At 37.2% G+C, this 23,362-nt stretch overlaps 1 protein-coding gene across 1 annotated transcript in view; it reads right to left on the reverse strand.

Annotated features, from left to right (window-relative positions):
- The window catches only part of LOC125650897 (N-acetylated-alpha-linked acidic dipeptidase 2-like), a 32,228-nt gene that overhangs the window by 1,165 nt on the left and 7,701 nt on the right, over nucleotides 1-23,362 (reverse strand). Inside the window, exons 2-16 of the mRNA XM_048879471.2 lie at nucleotides 17,476-17,776; nucleotides 13,806-13,931; nucleotides 13,530-13,716; nucleotides 10,793-10,889; nucleotides 6,472-6,561; nucleotides 6,303-6,388; nucleotides 6,091-6,210; nucleotides 5,884-5,969; nucleotides 5,743-5,806; nucleotides 5,470-5,629; nucleotides 5,281-5,371; nucleotides 3,677-3,766; nucleotides 3,343-3,508; nucleotides 3,179-3,260; nucleotides 2,978-3,070 (exon numbers count right to left, since the gene is read on the reverse strand). Of these exons, the coding sequence (XP_048735428.1) occupies nucleotides 2,978-3,070; nucleotides 3,179-3,260; nucleotides 3,343-3,508; nucleotides 3,677-3,766; nucleotides 5,281-5,371; nucleotides 5,470-5,629; nucleotides 5,743-5,806; nucleotides 5,884-5,969; nucleotides 6,091-6,210; nucleotides 6,303-6,388; nucleotides 6,472-6,561; nucleotides 10,793-10,889; nucleotides 13,530-13,716; nucleotides 13,806-13,931; nucleotides 17,476-17,776 (1,839 nt within the window). The remainder of the gene's footprint in view (nucleotides 1-2,977; nucleotides 3,071-3,178; nucleotides 3,261-3,342; nucleotides 3,509-3,676; nucleotides 3,767-5,280; nucleotides 5,372-5,469; nucleotides 5,630-5,742; nucleotides 5,807-5,883; nucleotides 5,970-6,090; nucleotides 6,211-6,302; nucleotides 6,389-6,471; nucleotides 6,562-10,792; nucleotides 10,890-13,529; nucleotides 13,717-13,805; nucleotides 13,932-17,475; nucleotides 17,777-23,362) is intronic.

The following is a 23,362-nucleotide window of genomic DNA, read 5'->3' on the forward strand; positions in this document are numbered from 1 at the left end:
AACAAGAGATGTCTGTAAAACACATATGCCCCTCATGGTGCAAAATTGAAAAGGGTTATACACACACCTCATTTAATTGATAGTATTATCATCAATTCAAAATATTGAGCAGACAATATCTTCCTATGTCAAGAGTGAATTGACCATGTGACCTAAAATTCAATAGGGGTCATCTACTCCTTGTGTCAATCAAGCAAATAATTCTTAAAATATAGGAGACAATATATTACTATGTCCAGTTCAACTATTGACTTTTGACCTCAAAATTAATATGGGTCATCCTCTCCTGAAGATGTATCAGTGTACCAAGTTTGATGTCTGTCAAGAGGGTTCTCAAGATACTGAGCAGACAGTATATTCCAACGTGTAGTTTGACCCTTGACCTTTGACCATGTGACCTCAAAAGAGTCATCTTCTCCTGCAGATCTACCAGTGTACTAAGTTTGATGTCTGTCAAGAAAAGGGTTCTCAAGATATTGAGCAGACATTATATTCCTATGTCCAGTTTGACCCTTGATCTTTGACCATGTGACCTCAAAATCAATAGGGGTCATCTTCTCCTGAAGACGTACTAATGTACCAAGTTTGATGTCTGTCAAGCAAAGGGTTCTCTATACATTGAATGGTCAGTATATTTCTATGCCCAGTTTGACCCTTGACCTTTAACCATATGACCTCAAAATCAATAGGGGTCATCTACTCCTTATGATGTACCAGTGTGCCAAGTTTGATGTCTGTCAAGCAAAGGGTTCTCGAGATATTGAGCGGACATTATATTCCTATGTCCAGAGTAGATTGACCCTTGACCTTTGACTTTTTGACCTGAAAAACAATAGGGGTCATTTTCCACTCATAACCAACCCACATATGAAATATCATTATCATCAAGTGAATGGTTCTCAAGATATTGAGCGGACATTATATTTCTATGTCCAGAGTAGATTGACCCTTGACCTTTGACTTTTCGACCTGAAAAACGATAGGGGTCATCTTCCACTCATAACCAACCCACATATGAAATATCATTATCATCAAGTGAATGGTTCTCAAGATATTGAGCGGACAACACATGGTCTACAGACCAACGGACCGACCGACAGTTGCAAAACAATATGCCCCCTCTGTTTCAAAGGGGGGCATAAAAATCGCAATATTTCTGAATTTTGACCATTTTATTTCAGTTTCTTTTGAAAATATATTTCTCCGGTATATCTTTTTTCTAATTGACATGTGCTTTGAAGATTTTATCCGTAAATAAAATAAATATTGATGAATAACGTTTTCAATTTTCATACATGTTTATTATTAAAAAAATTAGAATGTCTATCCGAGTCGTTTGGGCGTATTATAGATATTCATATCGTGCACCAAATCACAGCAAACTGACTCTAGAATCTCTTATTTGTAAACAAAACCCCTTTTTTATTCCGAAAAAAATCACAAAAAATTCATATAAAGTAATTGGAAGCTTGTTGACGAGCCATTAAATAAAATTTGGTGTAATGAACCAACCTAATTGAACATCAGGCAGAATTCCATGTGAATGAAAAGAAAAGAAAACCAATTCAAACATCAATTGAGAGCCAATACGCCGGTTTCGAGATATACCTGAGTTATTTCCCTTTGGAGAACTCTCGTATATAGTGAGGCGCGAAACAATTTGTTTACAGGGGGAGTGGGACTAATTTTCATCACTGCATAAGTGAATGTACTCAGTAAGTTTCCCATACACTGTTACATCACCCGAATTCGACTGATACACAAACTAAGTAAGTTATAAGTATTTAGGGAGTAATTAAATACATAGAATTCTTATCATATCACGTTATTTCGTTAGTCAAAAGTACCATATTTGAGATATTACTTGCAAATATGACATTGTTTTTATGTTTCCACTTTAGTAAAACATTTCTTTCGACAGTATTTTGTATTTCCCACATTTACATATTAAAAGAGAAGCCGCTTTTAACGCATTTCATCGTCTTCTTTGCTGACTGTAGATCTACTCTGTCCCACTTTGTCATTCAAAGTTCCACTAAATGCACCTCCCACACAGAAGAGTTCGTATCTCGAAACTGGCGTATTCAAACATCCATCAATATTGACAAGCAAGACATCGAAGAGATCAGACAGTAAAATAGCAGCAGATAGGGACTCATCATTAGATGTTAGATACAGGTTATCGGAGGCAGGCAGGGGGTCCTTTACTGTCCTCGAGGACATTTGGAAGCCCTCACTGATTAGTCTAAACCAGAATATTGAAAGTTGATGTACTGAATGTCCTATCACACGGTGTTAAATCCTGGAAAGTGACCAAAACCACATTCAAAGAACAGATATCTTAGAAGAATGTTAAAGATTCACCGGACAAACACACCTTCTAACAAATATTTCCATATGCAAACTAACATCATCAGAAGTCAAGAAGGGATGATGAAGACTGATAGAACACATTAACAGGATGGAACCAACATCGAACCTATGTCGACATGATGTGGACTCCACGTCGTAAAAACAAGTTGAGGTAATAACTCTGGAGGAGAAGGGGAGTAGCTAGAATGGCAAACAAAACAACAAGGATGGGGGACCAGTTAAATACACTGGTCAATGTCAGGGTGCGTGCTGGTGACAGGTGGAACTCAGCATGAACACGAAGACTAAGTTTGTATGTTGTTTTAAGTCCCTCAGAGACAGACATTTACATAACTCCTAAGGCTGTAAAAATGAGAGTACTTTATCATGCCAAAGCCTTTTGTGACATGGGGCAGTCGTTTTTACGATCATATCCGAAGGTAAGTGACTTATGTTTTTAATGCTTGGGGCTTGGCGAAGGAAAAGTCACTACCCATGTTAAAGATTGTAAGTCTAAAGAAAAAAAAAAAAGGTTCGGAAAGCTAAGCGGGACAGATAGAGTGAGCATAAACATATAATTCTCCAGTTTTACCGAGAAGAGACTAAAAAATGTCTACACATGTACCTGGCTAGGGGGCGCCCCGGTAGACCTAGGGGATCGGTGAACGCTCGCTCCAGTTGTAGAAGCTGGTCGTTGATTTTCCGAATTGCAAATGGACTGTAAATATGATTGACAAAAATTATTTTGTTCAGTTATAACACAGAAAATGAGAATTTGATAAATCTGTGAACGAGTATTCTTAAGCTCTTTGAAATATAAACATACTCTCTCTTGTCTACAGAGTCCACAGATTTTTGAAACGCAGCCGTCTCTGATGTGAAAAGACGTGAAACGTTGTGAAGTAATTCTGTGTAAAAAAAAAATCATTGTCAGAAACTCGTACATATCAAAGATATGAACAAAATAGATGATAAAGAATGAAAGCTTGCCGAATTGAATGCCGTTTCTTCGCATCAAGTCTCCAAAATCAGCGTCGAGTTGTTTGACGAGGTTATCCAGTTTGTCAGCGTAGTCCTGAACTTTGAAAGGAATGATTAAGGAGTCGGCAAGGCTTCGTGCTATCTCAGACCATGTTTGTCCCACTGCTCGATGGTGCTACAGCCATAATGATTAAAATAAAAATAAAAAGGTATTTATTTTATGACATATTTACATGGAGAGTATTTGTAAATATGCACACAAAAAAAATATTTTGATTGAAAACAACAGACGTAATATATGTCATAGTTTAGTACAGAACTGTAGTCCACGATTACCAAATACCTTGAATCCGCGGTCCATAATCTCATCCAACACTTTGAAAGTTTCGTATTTTGAATGATAAAGTGGGTAAGAGGATATCTTGTATTTGTTCTGTAAACATAATTATTTCATGAGTAAGTGTATGTACACTATGTCGACGATTAAGGTATCAATCCAAGTTGAAAAATTCAAATTTTAGACGTTTACACAGTTTCCATGTTTTCTGAGCTTCTTTGTGAACGGTTATCAATATAGCCATGTTTGCCAAACATAAGACAACGGCGTTTGTTGACCTGGTCCTGTTATCCCTATCTCGAAATCAACCTATATATTTTTAGAATTTTTTTTTCAACATGTAGAGATGCTAGAGGTTAGTTTTGAAATGACCTTCTCTGGGGATATCCTAGTTCCACTATGTACTGGGGACAGCCCTTCTCTGGGAATATCCTACTTCCACTATGTACTGGGGACTGACCTTCTCTGGGGATATCCTAGTTCCACTATGTACTGGGGACTGACCTTTTCTGGGGATATCCTACATGTAGTTCCACTATGTACTGAGGACTGACCTTCTCTGGGGATATCCTACATGTAGTTCCACTATGTACTGGGGACTGATCCTCTCTGGGGATATCCTAGTTCCACTATGTACTGATGACTGACCTTCTCTGGGGATATCCTAGTTCCACTATGTACTGGGGACTGACCTTTTCTGGGGATATCCTAGTTCCACTATGTACTGGGGACTGACCTTTTCTGGGGATATCCTAGTTCCACTATGTACTAGGGACTTCTCTGGGGATATCCTAGTTCCACTATGTACTAGGGACAGGGGGTGGGGTTCCTTCACTCCCACACTTTTCCTATATCCCTCCCTTTTCTTTCCTCTTCCCCTGGTCCCCTTTTCATCCCCTTTTACCCTGCCTATCTCCAAATGCACTGTCGAAGCCCATACAGATTCTTAAAGGGGTGCACGTTAGATGTACTTTTTTTCTGTAAAAGGGAAACTGCAGTCCCATCATGGAACAATTTAATCGTTTTTAGGTAAACTTTTCCAAACAAAAAGGGAAGCAACCCTCGTAATCCAATCATACCCATCACTGCCCTAAACTTATACTTGTTCGTAGAACAAGCCAAAGAACAATTTTAAGAAACATTTGTCGCTTGTTGCAATTGCATCTTAATGCGCCTCAAACGGAAAACAACCAAAATTACGATAATCTCTATGTCTGTAAAGCTAAAAATTTACTATGGGAAATGATTTTCTTTAATTTCTTCATAAATTCCTGCACGAAACGATTAAATTTTGGTACCTTGAAATTTTTCAAGAAATGCGCATGTTTCATAAGCTCTAAACCGACTGAGGTGATATCGCTTCAAATATCGCGCAAAGAAAATGTTGAAGCTGTAATGGATACAATAGTCCGAATTTTCAAGTTCCATGTATTTCCAGTTTACCGTGATGATGGACCAAAAATCGAGTCAATACTCTTAGTATAGTGGTATAAAGTGGAATCATTTAAATCCTGGGGAGATTGGGTGAAGTAGATTAAACCCATGAACTTTTAAAAATCGAAATAGCGTAAACCCCTCAGCCTTATCTTAAAAGTCTGAAAACATCTCACCGAGTTGTATGTGTACCGTATATCAAGACATGGTAGGCCAACTTGTTTGATAAACGGTGCGTAATCGCTTCCAGAACCCATGTCAGAAATTCTGAAAGGCAAAGGAAAGATACCGTACATTCAAGTCTTGAGACCCGCAGATAAGAAAACTTCAAAGATTGGGTTAGAAGTTGGCGAGAAAGAAAATACCTCGGCAAATTGTCGTTAACATTTGGAAAGCTAGACAGCCACTTGTCAAAGACAGTTTTCGTTGTGGCGTCTTCCTGATCAGGGTTTGGAATCTTTTTTGTTGCATCATATACAGCAGCATTTAAAAGTGGTGTGCCGAGTGATCGAATCGAATAATTACCTAATTCAAAGAAAATATTTGTAAATATATGAAAATTAAAATAAATCCTAATTACATTTCATCAACACATTTCATTCGAATAGTTCTTAAAGTCTTAGTACAATGAAGCATACCTTGTACTGCAATATCCACATTCAAATAGGCAACAGCACGAGAGGCGAGATTCTTCACGTATTGCTGAAATGAAGCAATAAAAGTTTGCAAGAAACTGACGAAAGAAATGAGCATTCCAGAAGATTAGCAAACCACTGCACCTCTATCCATTCAGTAGATCCTATCAGTCCGTATTCTTCTGCACCCCAGCTACAGAACACAATCGTTCTCCGTGGACGCCATTTGTCTGTTACAATATTTAAAAAGTATAAACATATTATAATTCGCCCTTTTCTCTCATGGCTTTTTTAAAAATTGAAATCATAGTAACACTTTTGAACATACATGTAGTCTTTTTTTGTACCCACTTGATTGAACAAGGTTTCCCATCACTCGGGACACCTCTTTCATTACCGCTGTTCCACTCGAAGGATCGATCGCTCCAAACACCCAAGCGTCTCGATGGTTTCCTAGCAACACATACCTGTCTTAAAAGCAATGGGTAAAAAATTGAAAACAGACACACGTACACAAAAAATGAATTTCACCCATTTACGAATTCGGATAGTCCGACACTTACCAGGTTCAACTCTTCCTCGGATAAGCCCAAAAACATTGTAGGTTTTCCTCCTTTCATTTTTTGTAGATATTCTCATTCTCACCCGCCTGAAAAGAGAAAGAGAGAGAGAGAGGATAAAGAGAGAAAAAGAAAAGAAAGAGAGATTTGATTTCATGATTTTTGTACATACCATCCAGGATCTTTCAACTGCCCGCCATATCTGTAGGTTATATTAAGTGCTCCCTTCCAGCTGTCCGGGACTTCAACACCGCCCATATACCTGTGATAGATAGTGATATATTTACAACTATGACTTATACCTACAAGATTTGACCTTGACACGACCTAGTGAGGTATTGCAATTTCTTGAAGTCTTGAACATATTCACGTGATGTGTTTCCGCCTTTCAGAATAAACAGATTCATGTACGAACATGTACTCGTGTTAAAATACCTTATTTGGTTGACATTCCCTCAATGATATAAGCACGAGTGATATTGAATTAAATCTATCTAATAATACCGGGGAGACAGAGCTGAGGGAACGTGTCAAGGTAGGATAATTATTAACCAGACGTGCCTAAGATCATTTCGAACGAAAACAAGAGGCCCATGGGCCACATCACTCACCTGAGTCACCTTGGTCCATATCAGAAGAATTTCCACATATATTTGCATGTAAAACTGTAGTCCCTATTATGGCCCCAACCTACCCCTGGAGGCCGTGGTTTTTGCACACTTGAATCTACACTATATCAGAAAGCTTTCATGTAAATGTGAACTTGTTTGGCCCAATGGTTCTTGAGAAGAAGATTTTTAAAGATTCTTCCTATATTTTTGTATGTAAAACTTTGATCCCCCTTTGTGGCCCCATCCTACCCCCAGGGGCCATGATTTGAAAAAACTTGAATCTGCACTATGTCAGAAAGCTTTCATGTAAATATCAGCTTTTCTGGCTCAGTGGTTCTTGAGAAGAAGATTTTTAAAGATTTTCCCTATATAATTGTATGTAAAACTTTGATCCCCTAGTGTGACCCCATCCTACTCCAGGGGCCATGATTTGAACAAACTTGAATCTGCACTATGTCAGAAAGCTTTCATGTAAATATCAGCTTTTCTGTGCTCAGTGGTTCTTGAGAAGAAGATTTTAAAAGATTTTCCCTATATATTTGTATGTAAAACTTTGATCCCCTAATGTGACCCCATCCTACCCCAGGGGGTCATGATTTGAGCAAACGTAACTCTGCACTATGTTAGGAAGCTTTCATGTAAATCTCAGCTTTTCTGGCTTAGTGGTTCTTGAGAAGAAGATTTTTAAAGATTGTCCCTCTATATTTGTATGTAAAATTGTGATCCCCTATTGTGGCCCCATCCGACCCCCAGGGGCCAGGATTTTAACAAACTTGAATCTGCATTATGTCAGAAAGCTTTCATGTAAATATCAGCTTATCTGGCTCAGTGATTCTTGAGAAGAAGATTTTTAAAGATTTTCTCTATATATTTGTATGTATAAAACTTTGATCCCCCTTGTGGCCCCATCCTACCCCTGGGGGCCATCATTTTAACAAACTTGAATTTGCACTATATTAGGAAGCTTTCATGTAAATATCAGCTTATCTGGCTCAGTGGTTCTTGAGAAGAAGATTTTTAAAGATTTTCTTTATATATTTGTATATAAAATTGTGATCCCCTATTGTGGCCCATCCGACCCCCGGGGGCCAGGATTTTAACAAACTTGAATCTGCATTATGTCAGAAAGCTTTCATGTAAATATCAGCTTATCTGACTCAGTGGTTCTTGAGAAGAAGATTTTAAAAGATTTTCCCTATATATTTGTATTTAAAACTTTGATCCCCTATTGTGGCCCCATCCGACCCCCGGGGACCAAGATTTGAACAAATCTGAATCTGCACAATATCAGAAAGCTTTCATATAAATATCAGCTTTTCTGGCTGAGTGGTTCTTGAGAAGAAGATTTTTAAAGATTTTTCCTATATATTTGGATGTAAAACTTTGATCCCCCTTGTGGCCCCATCCTACCCCTGGGGGCCATGATTTTGACAAACTTGAATCTGAATTATATGAGGAAGCTTTCATATAAATCTCAGCTGTTCTGGCTCAGTGGTTCTTGAGAGGAAGATTTTTAAAGATTTTTCCTATATATTTGTAAGTAAAACTTTGATCCCCTATTGTGGCTCCATTCAATGCCCGGGGGCCATGCTTTTAATAATTTAGAATCTGCACTACTTAATAAAGCTTATCTATAAATTTCATCTTTTCTAGCCCAGTGGTTCTTGAGAAGAAGATTTTTTAATGACCCTACTCTATTTTTACTTTTTCTTGATTATCTCCTCTTGGAAAGTGGCCTGGCCCTTTATTTTAACAACTTAGAATTCCCTTTACCTACGAATGCTTTGTGCTAACTTTGGTTGAAATTGGCCCAGTGGTTTTGAGAAGAAGTCAAAAATGTTAAAAGTTTACAGACGGACGGACGCCGGACTACGGGTGATCAGAAAAGCTCACTTGAGCTTTTAGCTCAGGTGAGCTAAAAAGGTGTAATAACACAAATCAAAGGCGTAGCAACGCAAAATAAAAGCGTTATAACGCGAAATAAAAACGAGAGTTTGGCGAATGAGCAATGATTGCCTATCTTATCGTCCTAGGTTTGACCACAGGCACCTGAAGTATGGATATTACTACCCCCTCCCCCCTTTTTCATAATTTTTTTTTGGTGGCAATAATTTATCTGAAATATATGAATTTCCAGTCTATCTCATCCCTCTTTCGATTCATGTAATCGTTTCACGCTTTTTTGTAAGCTTTAGAGATTGGCCTTCTACCGGTATAATAAAATACACAAGGTAAGAAACAAAAATTTGGAAACAAACAGGGGGTCCCCGTTTTGGGGCACATTTTCCAAGTAATTACAGTGTTACCTAAGGAATTTTGGCGAGCGGCAGGTCGGGGAGATGTCATACTACAAGTCTCTTAAACTCGAAACCCATCTCATCTCTTTTATTTGACACAATCTTGCGTGCATTGATCGGACAGGGCTTCATCTTTTCCACTGGCAGCCAAAAAGGAGGTCACAGTACAAATTTGTTGTACGCGCCGTGTGACATTGCTTAGTCTCGGGATCATCCGAAGGGTCTCGGGATTATTCGCGGACCGATCACACGACACGTTATAAATTCGTACTCTGTGACCTCCTTGTTGGCTGCCAGTGGAAGAAATGAAGCCCCGTCCGATTAATGCACGCAAGATTGTGTCAAATAAAAGAGATGAGATGGGTTTCGAGTTTAAGAGACTTGTAGTATGACATCTCCCCGACCTGCCGCTCGCCAAAATTCCTTAGGTAACCTGTAATTACTTGGAAAATGTGCCCCGAAACGGGGACCCCCTGTTTGTTTACAAATTTTCCGTTTCTTACCTTGTGTATTTTATTATACCGGTAGAAGGCCAATCTCTAAAGCTTACAAAAAGCGTGAAACGATTATATGAATCGAAAGAGGGATGAGATAGACTGGGGATTCATACATTTCAGATAAATTATTGCCACCAAAAAAAAAAATTATGAAAGGGGGGGGGGGGTATTAATATCCATACTTCAGGTGCCTGTGGGTTTGACGACCTCCAAACGCTCTACCACTAAGCCACTGCGAGCGGTTGATGACCGTAAAACAAATTCAAACCATAAAATATGTTATATTCAACATACAGTACACTGTTTATGTACACGTTTAATTCACACATTAGTACGTCTTTCTTTCGCATTTTCACATCCATGTTTTGCGTTATTACGCTTTTTAAATCCGCGTTATTACGCCCCTGTTTCGCGTTAAATATTACGCCCCTGTTTCGCGTTAAATAGTACGCCCCTGTTTCGCGTTAAATATTACACCCCTGTTTCGCGTTAAATATTACGCCCCTGTTCCGCGTTAAATTTTACGCCCCTGTTTCACGTTATTACGCCTTTCATTCGTGTCATCACACATTTCTTTCGTTAGTACGCCTTTTATTTGCTTTATTACGTTTTTATTCGCGTTATTATGCTTTTTTTTGCGTTACATTATTACTCCTTTAGAAATATTTCTTTTATCTATCAAGTGATCCAAATAAGCTTTTGTACAAAAGTCCACAATGACATTTGTCCATGCAGTTACGTACCCGTAAACGTGACCCACATAATGTGAAAGATGTCCTTAAAACTACTTAAGACGGTACATGTTTTGTCTTTACAATAATATATAGGTGTAGTCTCTCCTAGACATTGTGAGGATGTTCTCACTCACTCAACAGATTTCGTCAGTTAGGAGAGAGAGAGAGAGAGAGAGAGAGAGAGAGAGAGAGAGAGAGAGAGAGAGAATGTAATTCTAACTTAGCATTCCAAGGTATGTTTCTTTAATAGACATAAATATGATTATTTACGGTTAAGTACCCAATCATGATACAATATTTCAGTTACACAGGATATTCTCCCAACCTATACAGTCTCTAGTTTTCCTTGATTACCCAATAAGCGTTTTGGCAACACCATATCCGATGGGGTGAGCTGTGATCTTTGGAAGTTGTGCTTCTGGGTCACTTTCATTAAGTCTGTATGCATTCTCTACAATGACAAGAATCAACTGTATATGATGTATATGATATAAATGTTGTGAATGTTGACCGTGGTAGAGTGTAACAATACATCAACACATCGATGTATTGCCATGTAGATGTGGGCGATACGATAACATCGATTTATAAACGTGTATACATGTATGTAAAATGGAATATCGAAAGCTGTGTTAGAAACATAATCACAGCTGGATTACCTGGAGTTTGGTTAGGGAAACACCTGAAACTAAGTTACCTAGATTTTTCTTAGGAATATACCTGTAGCTAAATAACCAAGAATTTAGTTAGGAACTCACTTTAAGTTGGATGAGCTGAAGTTTGATAGGGACATTCCTGTAGCTGATTCACAGGCACTTGTATCTGTAAATGACTTATGACCTCTGTATACTAATAACAACACAAGGTACCTAGCTTCAAATGACACAGAATGGCACCCCCTGAGAATGTCGGCCTTTTGAGCTTCCAGGGAATATGCTATGTAAATGTATTTACTACCGTTGTATTGTACAATCATTCAACTTATAAACCATGTATGACATGACTGCATTCATTGCCTCTTATCGCCGAAAACTGCAACAAAACATGGAATTTCCGTTTTATACCACGAAGTGCTATGTACTGATACCGCACAGAATGAAAATTGTATATTCGTTGGGTTGAAAAATAAAGTCTCATTGTTTTATTATCATAATAAATTGATACGATGTTTATTACCAAAAAATCTTGAAAATATTGCTTTGTTAACAAAATAAAAAATTTGAACTGAAGACGCTGTACACTATTTTTAGTTACTCAAAAAAACCCAAAGCTGTTCGTACATTTCGGGATTTTACATGTCATCAGAAGATAGAAGCTAAGTCTTTCGGAGTGGCGATTTAAAAATATTTTCGTGTCGGAATCATTTCTGATGAAGATAATAATGAAATTCAAATTATGACTTACTGTAAATACAACTTCGTTAACTAGTATGAGAAATATTTCTGCCAATTGCATGTTTCATGCAGATCTATGGAATGTCAGAGAAAATACAGATAAAAGATTATTTGGAAGTATGCAAAATAGAGCAAGGAAAGTTTTTTAGTGATGTGTTATTGACTTTGTGGTATGTATTGATGTGACAAGTACCTGTTGTTACATTGAAGTTTTATGAAACCCACCATAAGTACCAAGAACGCTGCAGGCACATATCAATGTTTTTCGGAGGCGACTGGCCAACCCTTTTAATTGACAATGAACATTAACTGTTATTTTCATGCATACAAATGAAGATATATTGCGAGAATGGCCACTCCACTATTTTTGATAGTACTATGTAGTAGTGAATGAGAAGATATTAATGCATGTAAGCTTGAAAGTTATAAATTGAAGCCCTGGAGCAAAGAATGACCCCCCTCCCAGCCTGAGGGGAAAAATTGAGACAGCAATAACGAACACTATAACACCCCCCCCCCCCCCCCCTAATTAAAGTTCTGAAGATCTTTATCATGACTATTATATTTTTATCATTGTCTGTCAGGAAATTTAAACAAGTCATGTACAACTTCCAACTTCTCCGCGAACCCCCTCCCCCGCATCCCTAATATTAAGGATCTGTGCCGATATGGAAAAATTCACAGGCATCTGAAGTATGGACACCCCCCTTTCTGATTTTTTGGGGCGGCGATTATTTCTCCGAAATGTGTGGATTCTCCGTCTATTCCATCCTAATTTCGATTTATGTAATCGTAAACTTGCTTTTTGTAAGCCTTATACTTGCCTTATACTGTTTATAATAAGTATATTTTATTATACCAGTGCAGTAGAAGGCCAATCTCTAAAGGTTGTGAAAAGCGTGAAACGACTACATCAATCGAAATTGGGTTGAGAGAGACAAGGAATCCACAAATTTTGGAGGAATTGTCACCGCAGAAAAAAAAATCAGAAGGGGGGATTATAGTTATCAGGTGTCTGTGAAAAAAATATATATATATGGGGGATGGAGTCCCCTTTATTTTTTGTAGCATTTCCCCCCTAATGTTAGTAACTAAATTATGTAAACTAAGATCAATTGTGGTTAATGGTCACCATTAAAATCATCCTTTTGCCTGTTAGTTTTAATTCATCTCTGATGCTCTATCTTTCTATAAATAACTCTAAAGAATTCCAAACGTAATTTTAGAAGAGCGTGCTAGCCAGTCAAAATCGCCCACGTATTCTGCGCGGTATCAGTACATAGCACTTCGTGGTATAAAACGGAAAATCCATGTTTTGTTGCAGTTTTCGGCGATAAGAGGCAATGGATGCAGTCATGTCATACATGGTTTTTAAGTTGAATGATTGTACAATACAACGGTAGTAAACACATTTGCATCGCATATTCCCTGGAGGCTCAACAGGCCGACATTCTCAGGGGGTGCCATTCTGTGTCATTTGAAGCTAGGTACCTGGTGTTCTTATTAGTATACTGAGGTCATAAGTCATTTACAGAAACAAGTGCCTGTGAGCTGATTACCTGGAGTATTGGTAGGAGGACAGCTGCCGCTGAGTCACCCAAAGTTTGACTCGGGAGACACCTGCAGCTGGATAATTGGGAAGGCTTTTTTGGAACACACCTGTAGCTAATTTACCTGGAGTTTCGTAAGAAACACACCTGTAGCTGGATATCCTGGAGTAAGAGGGTCGCCGCTTCTAAGAAATATCGTCCCCCTCTGTGTCCCCGTATCTGGCAGCCACCAGTCGTGAGGATAGACCTGTGAATTTTCACCGTCTACAGCGTAATCTGCGGGGTCGGAGTACATAATAATTCCTTTAGCTCCATGCAAGTGTGCTAGATGGGCCTGAATCATGAAATCATATCTTAGAATATATGTAAGAAAATCACATTTGTTTGACAAATACATAAGAAAATTTGTTTTGCATATCAGACCTTGTCCCCTCTGAAGATCTTGCCGTATCGAACCAGTACAATTTTTCCCGTGATGTTGATATTGGTGTTATTAGCCAGCCAGCTGTAATCCTCAACTCGGCCATAGTTCACATATACCAAGTCTGTCTGAATCAGAAACATATTCAAATCTGTTGTGACCATTCGAGTAATTAAGAGAGCTATATTTTTTTTCTTATGCTTATTACATTTATCACGATGAGGATCCGGGTTAGAATAGGTCCTCAATACTCCTTGCTTGTCGTAAGAGGCGACTAAATGGGGCGGTCCTTCAGTTGAGACCGCCAAAACCGAGGTCCTGTGTCACAGCAGGTGTGGCACGATAAAGATCCCTCCCTGCTCAATGGCCATAAGCGCCGAGCATAGGCCTAAATTGTGCAGCCCTTCACCGGCAGTGGTGATGTCTCCATATGAGTGAAATATTCTCGTTAAACAATACACAATCAATCAAAATTACCGATTCCTGAGTTTTCTCGTTGATCAGAATACAAACAGCATCAGGCATGCATTGAAAACTGGGCATTTTTACAAGATCATCATTTATTGAGAATCATCAACACGCAGTTTGAACTTGACACGAGCGATTTGAAAACAAACAAAAAAGCATATAGTAACATAGAGAAATAGTTTTATCTGTGACAATAAAAATCCCAGCACATTTATAACATCATCAACAAGTTGTTCCGCAGTATTCATCTTCAGATTCTTGGGCTCTCAACAGTCACCAGATTGCCATGTGCAAACCTTGTCCGTCTTGTGGAAACAAGTCCATCGTTATTGAAATATGCGAATTAAGAGGCGGCGGTCTGTAACCTCTGCCGCCTTCCCCAGTAGCCGCTGGACATGACAGAAACTGAAGATGGCGTTCCACTAAGTTAGTGCGCAGAATCGCCACATAGTCTGAAGATATATATTGAAAATTCTTTCTTAAAAATATAAGTAGCATTAATTAAAAGATTCATATCATTCAATATTATTCATATTCAATAATTAAAATCAATAGAAGTACAAAATGTATTTTAGCAAGAAATATGATTACAGTAATGTAATGATGTTGTTTGACTTGCAAATGAAAATACATGTAGGTCCTAGGTATCATTAAGTCATAGTTTGTTTAAATAAGATAGGGGGAATACTTGTTTAAATTTATCATAAATGAAACAGATCCAATCCCCTTCATTTTTCCTTTTATGATCTTACATCACTTCTATTTAGACCGGCTTTACAGACATATTACAACAAAATATAAAACAATTTGCCTAAAAAGAATTGACAAAAAAATATTAATAAGAATAATAATCAATAAAATGTTGTTTTGTCTAATCTTTGAATTTCTAATTCATGGGGGGGGGGGGGGGGGGGGGGGGGGGGGGGGGACAGGGTAGCATGGTGTCCCCATTTTCTAAAAAAAAAAAAAAATCGATTGGGGTGGAGGAGATTTAGTAATCGGCCTTTAGAGCACATCTTCATTTCTTGTCTTCAAGCTTACATTCTTAACATTTTCACTATCACTATTGAGAGAGAGAGAGAGAGAGAGAGAGAGAGAGAGAGAGAGAGAGAGAGAGACCCAATAAATAACAAAAATTGTTGAAAAAGTGGGGACAACCCCGACCCCTGGTTCTATGTGTCTGACTTGCGATCAGAGACGACGAGGGATGCCCCTATCCTATTTGAAACAACAACATTAGTTGATGACGTAATTGTTTTATTTTTTATTTCAGGAATTAATTATTCTCGCTATAAACTGATAAACTTCACATCATTAAAAACACTCACATCATCCCGTTGTCGTTAGGAGAAGGCTCCTCGGGGTTGGGGCATTTTGAACCCCGGGACTTCAGTCCAAACCAAGAGGAACATCTGGCAGTGACTGGCACGCGTCACTTTTAAGTCGAATCTTCGCCCCGACAAAACCACTTGCCTTCAAAATCTCAGGATATCTAGGTGAAGTCTAAGTGAAGTTTTGAAAAGTGTTTTGATTTCTGTTGCATCAAACTTGTCTATGATCCATGCTATCCTCCCAGCTGCATCCTTTGCCTTTGGGGAACTAAAAAAGTCTTAAATTTCTACCCCTTCTTCTTAATATTGGGGCAACCGTGTGCCGCACAATACACCAGTCCATTAATTGATGAGCAAATACACAGATAATGATGTTAAAGTGGGTTGTATTAATAAAATACTTGGAATATCACCTAAATCGCCGCCGGCTGACTAGATGACTTCTTCCATTAGTGGAACTCTTCAAATTAAAGGCGCGTAAAGTTGTGCTACCGGGACAACATACGTAAACATTACTTAGGCATACGTAATATAAATTATGGTATCGAATACATATTATAACCGACTGCAAACCACGACACTGATTAAAATTCTAAAGGCAAAAGGAATTGATTATTCTTACAAGAAAACAGACGAACTTATTAAACTATGTGAAGGAGTGCAGGTACTAAATCTGCCAAATCTGACCGATATAAAGCATCAGTCGCAAGAAGAACTGTGAAGGGAAAAACCAATTCATGCACATCCGACACAATAACTTTTCTTGTAATTAATAGGATTCATATGTTATTCAGATTATTCTGTCAGATTATGAAGACATTCTATTTTATACAATTTGGACAGGTTCATATGGCATGAACTTTGTAATCGTTAATGCCCCCCCCCCCTCTCTCTTTCTCATTTTCAAATATATTAGTATAAGTTATATACTTGCCAAACTGCATTTTTTAAGACGTTTATACCACTAATTAACACAACAAATGCGTTTCTAAACTGCATCTAAGCTATTTTGAAAATTACAAAATATTGATTGACTTAGGACAGAGAACATCGTTGTTTGGAATTTTTATAATAGGTGTAGTGGAGTTTAAAAAAAGCATGTAACATCCTTGATAAACTAGTGTTAGTATATTTTTAAAATACAGTTTGACCAATGGCTATTTTATTTAAAAGTTCACCATGTACTTTAACTTAAAAAAGGGGGGGGGGGGTTGCTATGAACGTTTCGTTTATGTCCCAGTAATCTCGCACTTGCTCGCGAGACTTGTGCATTTTCTTACCAATGACGCACAAGAGTCATCAAAGCGCGATAACTCTAATGTGCTGGTAATGAGAAGTATTGTCGCATATGACGTCTTGCATTAAGAAGACGCATAAATCTCCGATCGAAATAGTTAGAATTTCAACTTGCAATATCTCTGTAAATATGCACACAGCATTTTTTTAAAAATTGTATTTAGTATCGTTTTCAACTATATTACAAAGGATATTTTTCATAAAATTATGCAAGTTCTAAAAATACGAAACAAGTCCCTTTTAAGTCTTATGATTCATCAAAATGTTTGAATTTATCTATTTTAACCCAAATTGTCCTCTGTACAAGATTTTCTCCCATAATGATTCTAGTATACCAATGAATGCATCGACCCCATCAATTGTAATTAACAACTTTGTCGAATTTGGGTACATAACATATTCCTGGACATAGTTTCATTAACTTAAACTTTGAAATTTCCGGTGGGAGAATTTTCGCGGCTCCGACCTGTCAAAGTTGCGCACGGGAACAGGGCGCGCATACTACACCTATGCTGTCTACCCCCCGAAACAAAATCAGCTTGCACTGCTTCGGTAAAATGAAGACAAATTTGCTTACTGAATTGATATCCCCAGGTGCAGAATAGGCATTAAATGGAGGTACAACGTTTGACTTGTTTTCACTAGGGTCCAATATTGGTTCATAGAGGGCAGACTGCCAAACCACGTGATCAGTCGAATTGTAGACGAAGATCCTATTCATCTTGGTTTCGTCGTTGGTATCAGGGTAGGACAAGAGAACTTCGTATGGCGTGATGAACACTTCATCAAGACCCACTGATTTCCAAAAGTCATGGAGCCCCTTAGCCTGTTCATAATCTGCACTGGTCCCTGCAAGATGGGGGAATTCTGACAGCTCTCTACAAATAATATATTTATTATTCACAGTCCTCCTGTTTTGTGTTATCATATCATAAGCAACCGTTTTGTAAAGTGTGAGCTGGAAGCGGTTATCTTAAAGAAGACACTGTTAGTATGTGGACATAGACATAATCTTTGTCTTACAACGATTTACTAGCATGATACATGTCAGGGGCGGATCCAGGAATTGAGGTTACGGGGGTCGCCACTTTATGAGGCAGGGGGTCCAGGGGCCGCTTTGAGCGAAGCCCTGGTGGGGGGTCCCAAGGGGCGAAGCCCCCGAAAGCCCCTAGATTTTACAGATTTTATAGGGCTTGAAATATATGTCCTATTTAGTCATTTGTACTATTTTCTATCATTTTTGATAATGTGAAATTAATAATTTGACGCAAATTCTAAGGGTATTTGGAAAAAATTAAGTTCTCCCAATAAAGTAATTCAAGAATTCAAAATATTTTGTCATTTATTTCTGCTGCGCGCCCCCTTAAATCTGCCACTGCATGCATTGTTTACGCACTTTGAGCTCTATAAAAATAAGAATAGAATTGTGGCGTGAGGCGGATTCGATCCGAGCTCGGCAAAAATAATGACAACATATATTTCTTCCAGCGATGCAGCTGACTTGGATAGCTATTCCTAAGCACAAGTGATACCCGTGTAAATATGAACCAGGTTTTCAAAAACAGTCTTATCTGCATGTATCTATATTTTCAAAAGGTTTTTCGTGACTTTCGACCTCAAGGCAAGGGTGCCCCTAAAATATTATTGTAAATTGTTCTCTTGAAAGATATTTCAAATTTTTTTCTAAATCTAGGGTCAGGCCTGCCTTGAAGGACTTCAGAGTCAAAATCTATGTCAAAATCGGTGCTTAAATGGGGAAAATGCTATTTAGGCCAACTTTGAAGGTTAATTTCAACATTGTAGATAATAAATTATATATGAAATATTCATTTTTAAATGTTCGACAGACTTAACTTTTCTTTAATGACTCGTTAACACCTCTTATGAAGTATGTTTTACCATCATTTCATATTATGCATCAAATCACAGCGAAATTTGGACTCTAGAGTATCTTATTTGCAAACAATGCACATTTTTTATCATTCCGGGATAAATCACCAAAAAATCATATAGAATACTTAAGAGCTTGTATCACTCTTTCGATGGTGAAATCATACTTCATAAGAGGTGTTTTAACGAGCCATTAAATAAAATTTTAGATAATGAGCTACCTTAAGAGACTTGATATAACAATGTGATTTTTTCAGGAAAATTGCCCTCTCCTTTGTTTCCCTGAATTCATCCTTTTCAAATACAGCATACCATAACATAAATTATCCTTCATTTCTTCTGTGAGTGGAACTGATCGTGATAAGTGAGTGGAACTGATCGTGATAAGTGAGTGGAACTGATCGTGATAAGTGAGTGGAACTGATCGTGATAAGTGAGTGGAACTGATCGTGATAAGTGAGTGGAATTGTGATAAGTGAGTGGAATTGTGATAAGTGAGTGGGATTGTGATAGTGAGTGGAATTAATTGTGATAAGTGAGTGGAATTAATTGTGATAACTGAGTGGAATTAATTGTGATAAGTGAGTGGAATTAATTGTGATAAGTGAGTGGAACTGATTGTGATAAGTGAGTGGAATTAATTGTGATAAGTGAGTGGAATTAATTGTGATAAGTGAGTGGAATTAATTGTGATAAGTGAGTGGAACTGATTGTGATAAGTGAGTGGAATTAATTGTGATAGGTGAGTGGAATTAATTGTGATAAGTGAGTGGAATTAATTGATAAGTGAGTGGAATTAATTGTGATAAGTGAGTGGAACTGATTGTGATAAGTGAGTGGAATTAATTGTGATAAGTGAGTGGAACTGATTGTGATAAGTGAGTGGAATTAATTGTGATAAGTGAGTGGAACTGATTGTGATAAGTGAGTGGAATTAATTGTGATAAGTGAGTGGAATTAATTGTGATAAGTGAGTGGAACTGATTGTGATAAGTGAGTGGAATTAATTGTGATAACTGAGTGGAATTAATTGTGATAAGTGAGTGGAATTAATTGTGATAAGTGAGTGGAATTAATTGTGATAGGTGAGTGGAATTAATTGTGATAAGTGAGTGGAATTAATTGTGATAAGTGAGTGGAATTAATTGTGATAAGTGAGTGGAATTAATTGTGATAAGTGAGTGGAATTAATTGATTCAATACGAAATGAGTCTTTCACTAGTTTACGCTTTAAGTAGCGACAAAGATTATTACGAAAGCCGGCTAGGCTCATTTTGAAAGAGTAAAAAAATATTTTAACTCGTTTTAACGAGTTAATTATCTCGTTATAACGAGGTAGTACCTCGTTATAACGAGTTAGTATCTCGTTATAACAAGTTAATTACCTCGTTATAACGAGTTAGTACCTATGGAATTGTTATAGGTCTGTTCTTTCCAATTTAATTATAACGATTATGAATTAAGAAAATCCGCAAAATTGAATATATCATTTTATGATAACTACACTGTACATGTATTACATAACAATTTTATTCGTCGTGAATATGACAAGAAAATGTTTATTTCTAGCTGCAAGCAAATTAATAGGTGACGATATATTTTCTTCTATTCAACAAAAATACTTATTTTCCATTGTCATGAATAAATTTAGATTTTATAGTTTTAATATACCACAATGGTTTGACAACATGTACGAGCTAACTCGATATTTGAGCAACAAATCAACCAGCCAAGATGTAGATTATTTTATTGAGAATATAGATATATTTATACTACTGATGCAAACACGTAGAACTAGAGAGCTTCTCCATTTTTAGCTCAGCTGAGCTGAAAGCTCAAGTGAGTTTTTCTGATCACTTTTTCTCCGGCGTCCGTCTCTCCGTCTGTCTGTCAGTAAACCTTTTTACATTTTCAACTTCCTCTCCAGAACTGCTAGGCCAATTTCAACCAAACATGGCACATGGCATCCTTGGGTAAAGAGATTTCAAGTTTGTTCTGATGAAGGGACAGGCTCCTTAAAGGGGGGATAATCACGATAATAAAAATTTAATGAATCTAAAAAAATCTCTCAAGAACCAGTTGGCCTGAAACTTTAAATCTAAATGAAAGCTTTCTGACATAGTGATGATTCACATTTGCTAAACTTATGGCCCCCAGAAGTAAGGTGGGGGTCACAATAGGGAATCAAAGTTTTACATGCGAATATATAGGGATAATCTTTTAAAATATTCTTTCCAAGAACGACTACATCAGAAAAGTTGAAACTTGAAAGTTCCCTGATATAGAGTAGATTCTAATATATTCAAATCATGGTCCCCAGGGTTAGGGTGGGGCCACAATAAGGGATCGAAGTTTACATTTAGATGTATAGGGAATTGTTTTGAATAATCTTCTCAAGAACCACTGGGTCAAAATAGTGGTAATTTACATGAAAGCTTCCTTACATAGAATAGATTCCAGGATGGGGGTCACAATAGGGGGATCAATGTTTTGTATGCTGATATATTTAGGAAAAATCATTACAACTCTCTTGAACTAGATGTATTTAAGTTAGGTCTTTTATATTTTGTATATAGACCTTTCATGTGATCCCATAGTGTGTGATCTTATGACATCGACCTGGAAGTCTGACTTACTTTTAATAAAATTCTGACCTATACAATATGTCCTGAACTATTCAAGATTGATCTTTCATATCTTATATGCACATTTCTTATGGCAAGACCTTTCATTTCATATCATGTCCTTTGATCTTGTGACATTGAACTCTCAGTTTGACCTACTTTTTAGAAAACATAACCTATTAAGTAAATCCGGAACTAGTTAGGTAGGGCTTTCATATTTTGTGTATAGATTCTTTGGCAAGACCTTGTGACACAATAGTGTTTGATCTTTTGACCTTGGAGTTTGACCTATGTTTGAAAAAAAAACACTATTTAATATCTCCTGAACTATTTAAGATACACCGTAGGGCTTTCATATTTTGAATGTATACCTTGTTATACTTTGTTGTTTGACCTAATGACCTTGAACAACGGCAGGGCTAAGATGGCTTCTAGGTGAGCGATGTGGCCCATTGGCCTCGTGTTTGACAGCGTACGTTTCCCTTTAATTTTTACATTAAAAAACTATCTTTACAATCCAAAGTAAAATATATTGTGTTATAATCCCCCTCTTTTCAAAGTAGTATCGAGTGTTAAGGATGTAAGTTTGAACAAGTAAAGGTGACGTGCGTTGACAGTCGCACCCCGCGGTAAGCCCATGTCTTGATCAGGCAATCGTAGTAACCCGTAGTCAAAAGTAGTATATAAAGAACGTCCTCACAATTGGCATGCACTGTAACTCGTCAGACAACATTTTACTCTATGAATTGAACCCGTGAAGAGGAAGACGAGTTTTATCTTCACACTTGCTACCACCCCCCCCTTCCCGACCCTTTACGATTTAAGATTGTGAAGTTTGAGTTTTGAGTAGAAATCGGTTTTTTATTTTGTGTGTGCGTGCGGGCTTTACCTGCCCCCGCCCCCTTCCCTCCAGGATTTTGAAGGTTGGGTTTAATTAGATTTTTTAAAAATTATTGATTTTTATTTATTTATTTTGCTTGTAAAGAATTATAGACAATTGTGAAGTCAACTTCTCATAACACTGTCTTCTCCATTACTTTGAAAAACAGGGTTACGAGACTGTAATGCCAATCCACCAATAAAGTAAACATTCACTGATTAATATCATTCAACGTACTTCATTTCTTTTATATAATAAATGTAAATACAGCTAACAGCAGCTTGAATTTATTTCTGCTGTTAAATATCACGAAAAAATATTCAAATATTACCAGTAAAATATATAAACTTACAAACATCTGCAATTTTGATATACTTTGATGATTTTAAAATTTATAAGGTATGCATTTTTACAAACATTTACGAAGTTGACGTGGTTTTTTTTTTATCTTGGAAAATTCTAGATTAAGAAAACATTTTGTTTATTTGTTTAAGTACATAGAAATGTATCAATGCTACTACTTAAATTGTTTTCAAACTAATCTTAGATTTCGGGAATAAGAAAAGGTCTTACAACGTTTCCGTAAGATATATCATTTTAACGATTTAGCTATCTCGTTATTACGAGATAGCTAATTCATTATAACGAGATAATCAATTCGTTATAACGAGTTAATTATCTCGTTATAACGAGATGATTAACTCGTTATAACGAGATAATTAAGTCGTTATAACGAGATACTAACTCGTTATAACGAGATAACAAACTCGTTATAACGAGATAATTAAGTCGTTAAAACGAGATACTAACTCGTTATAACGAGTTGGATTTTTTTTTCACTTTTCAAAAATGAGCCTATCCGGCTTTCGTAGATTATAACAAGCCGCCTCCTTATTTTAATCTTGAAAACAGACACAGATATTTTATTTCCAAATAATGGGTTCCTAGAGGCATAAACATGTACATCGCAATTTTAAAAGTACAATATGTTTGAACAAGAACTAAATGTACCAAGGGACAATGCATTGGGAATATATTGTCATAAATATCATTATTATATCTATATCCAT

Source organism: Ostrea edulis, chromosome 5 (assembly GCF_947568905.1).
Source record: "Ostrea edulis chromosome 5, xbOstEdul1.1, whole genome shotgun sequence".
Lineage (NCBI taxonomy): Eukaryota > Metazoa > Mollusca > Bivalvia > Ostreida > Ostreidae > Ostrea > Ostrea edulis.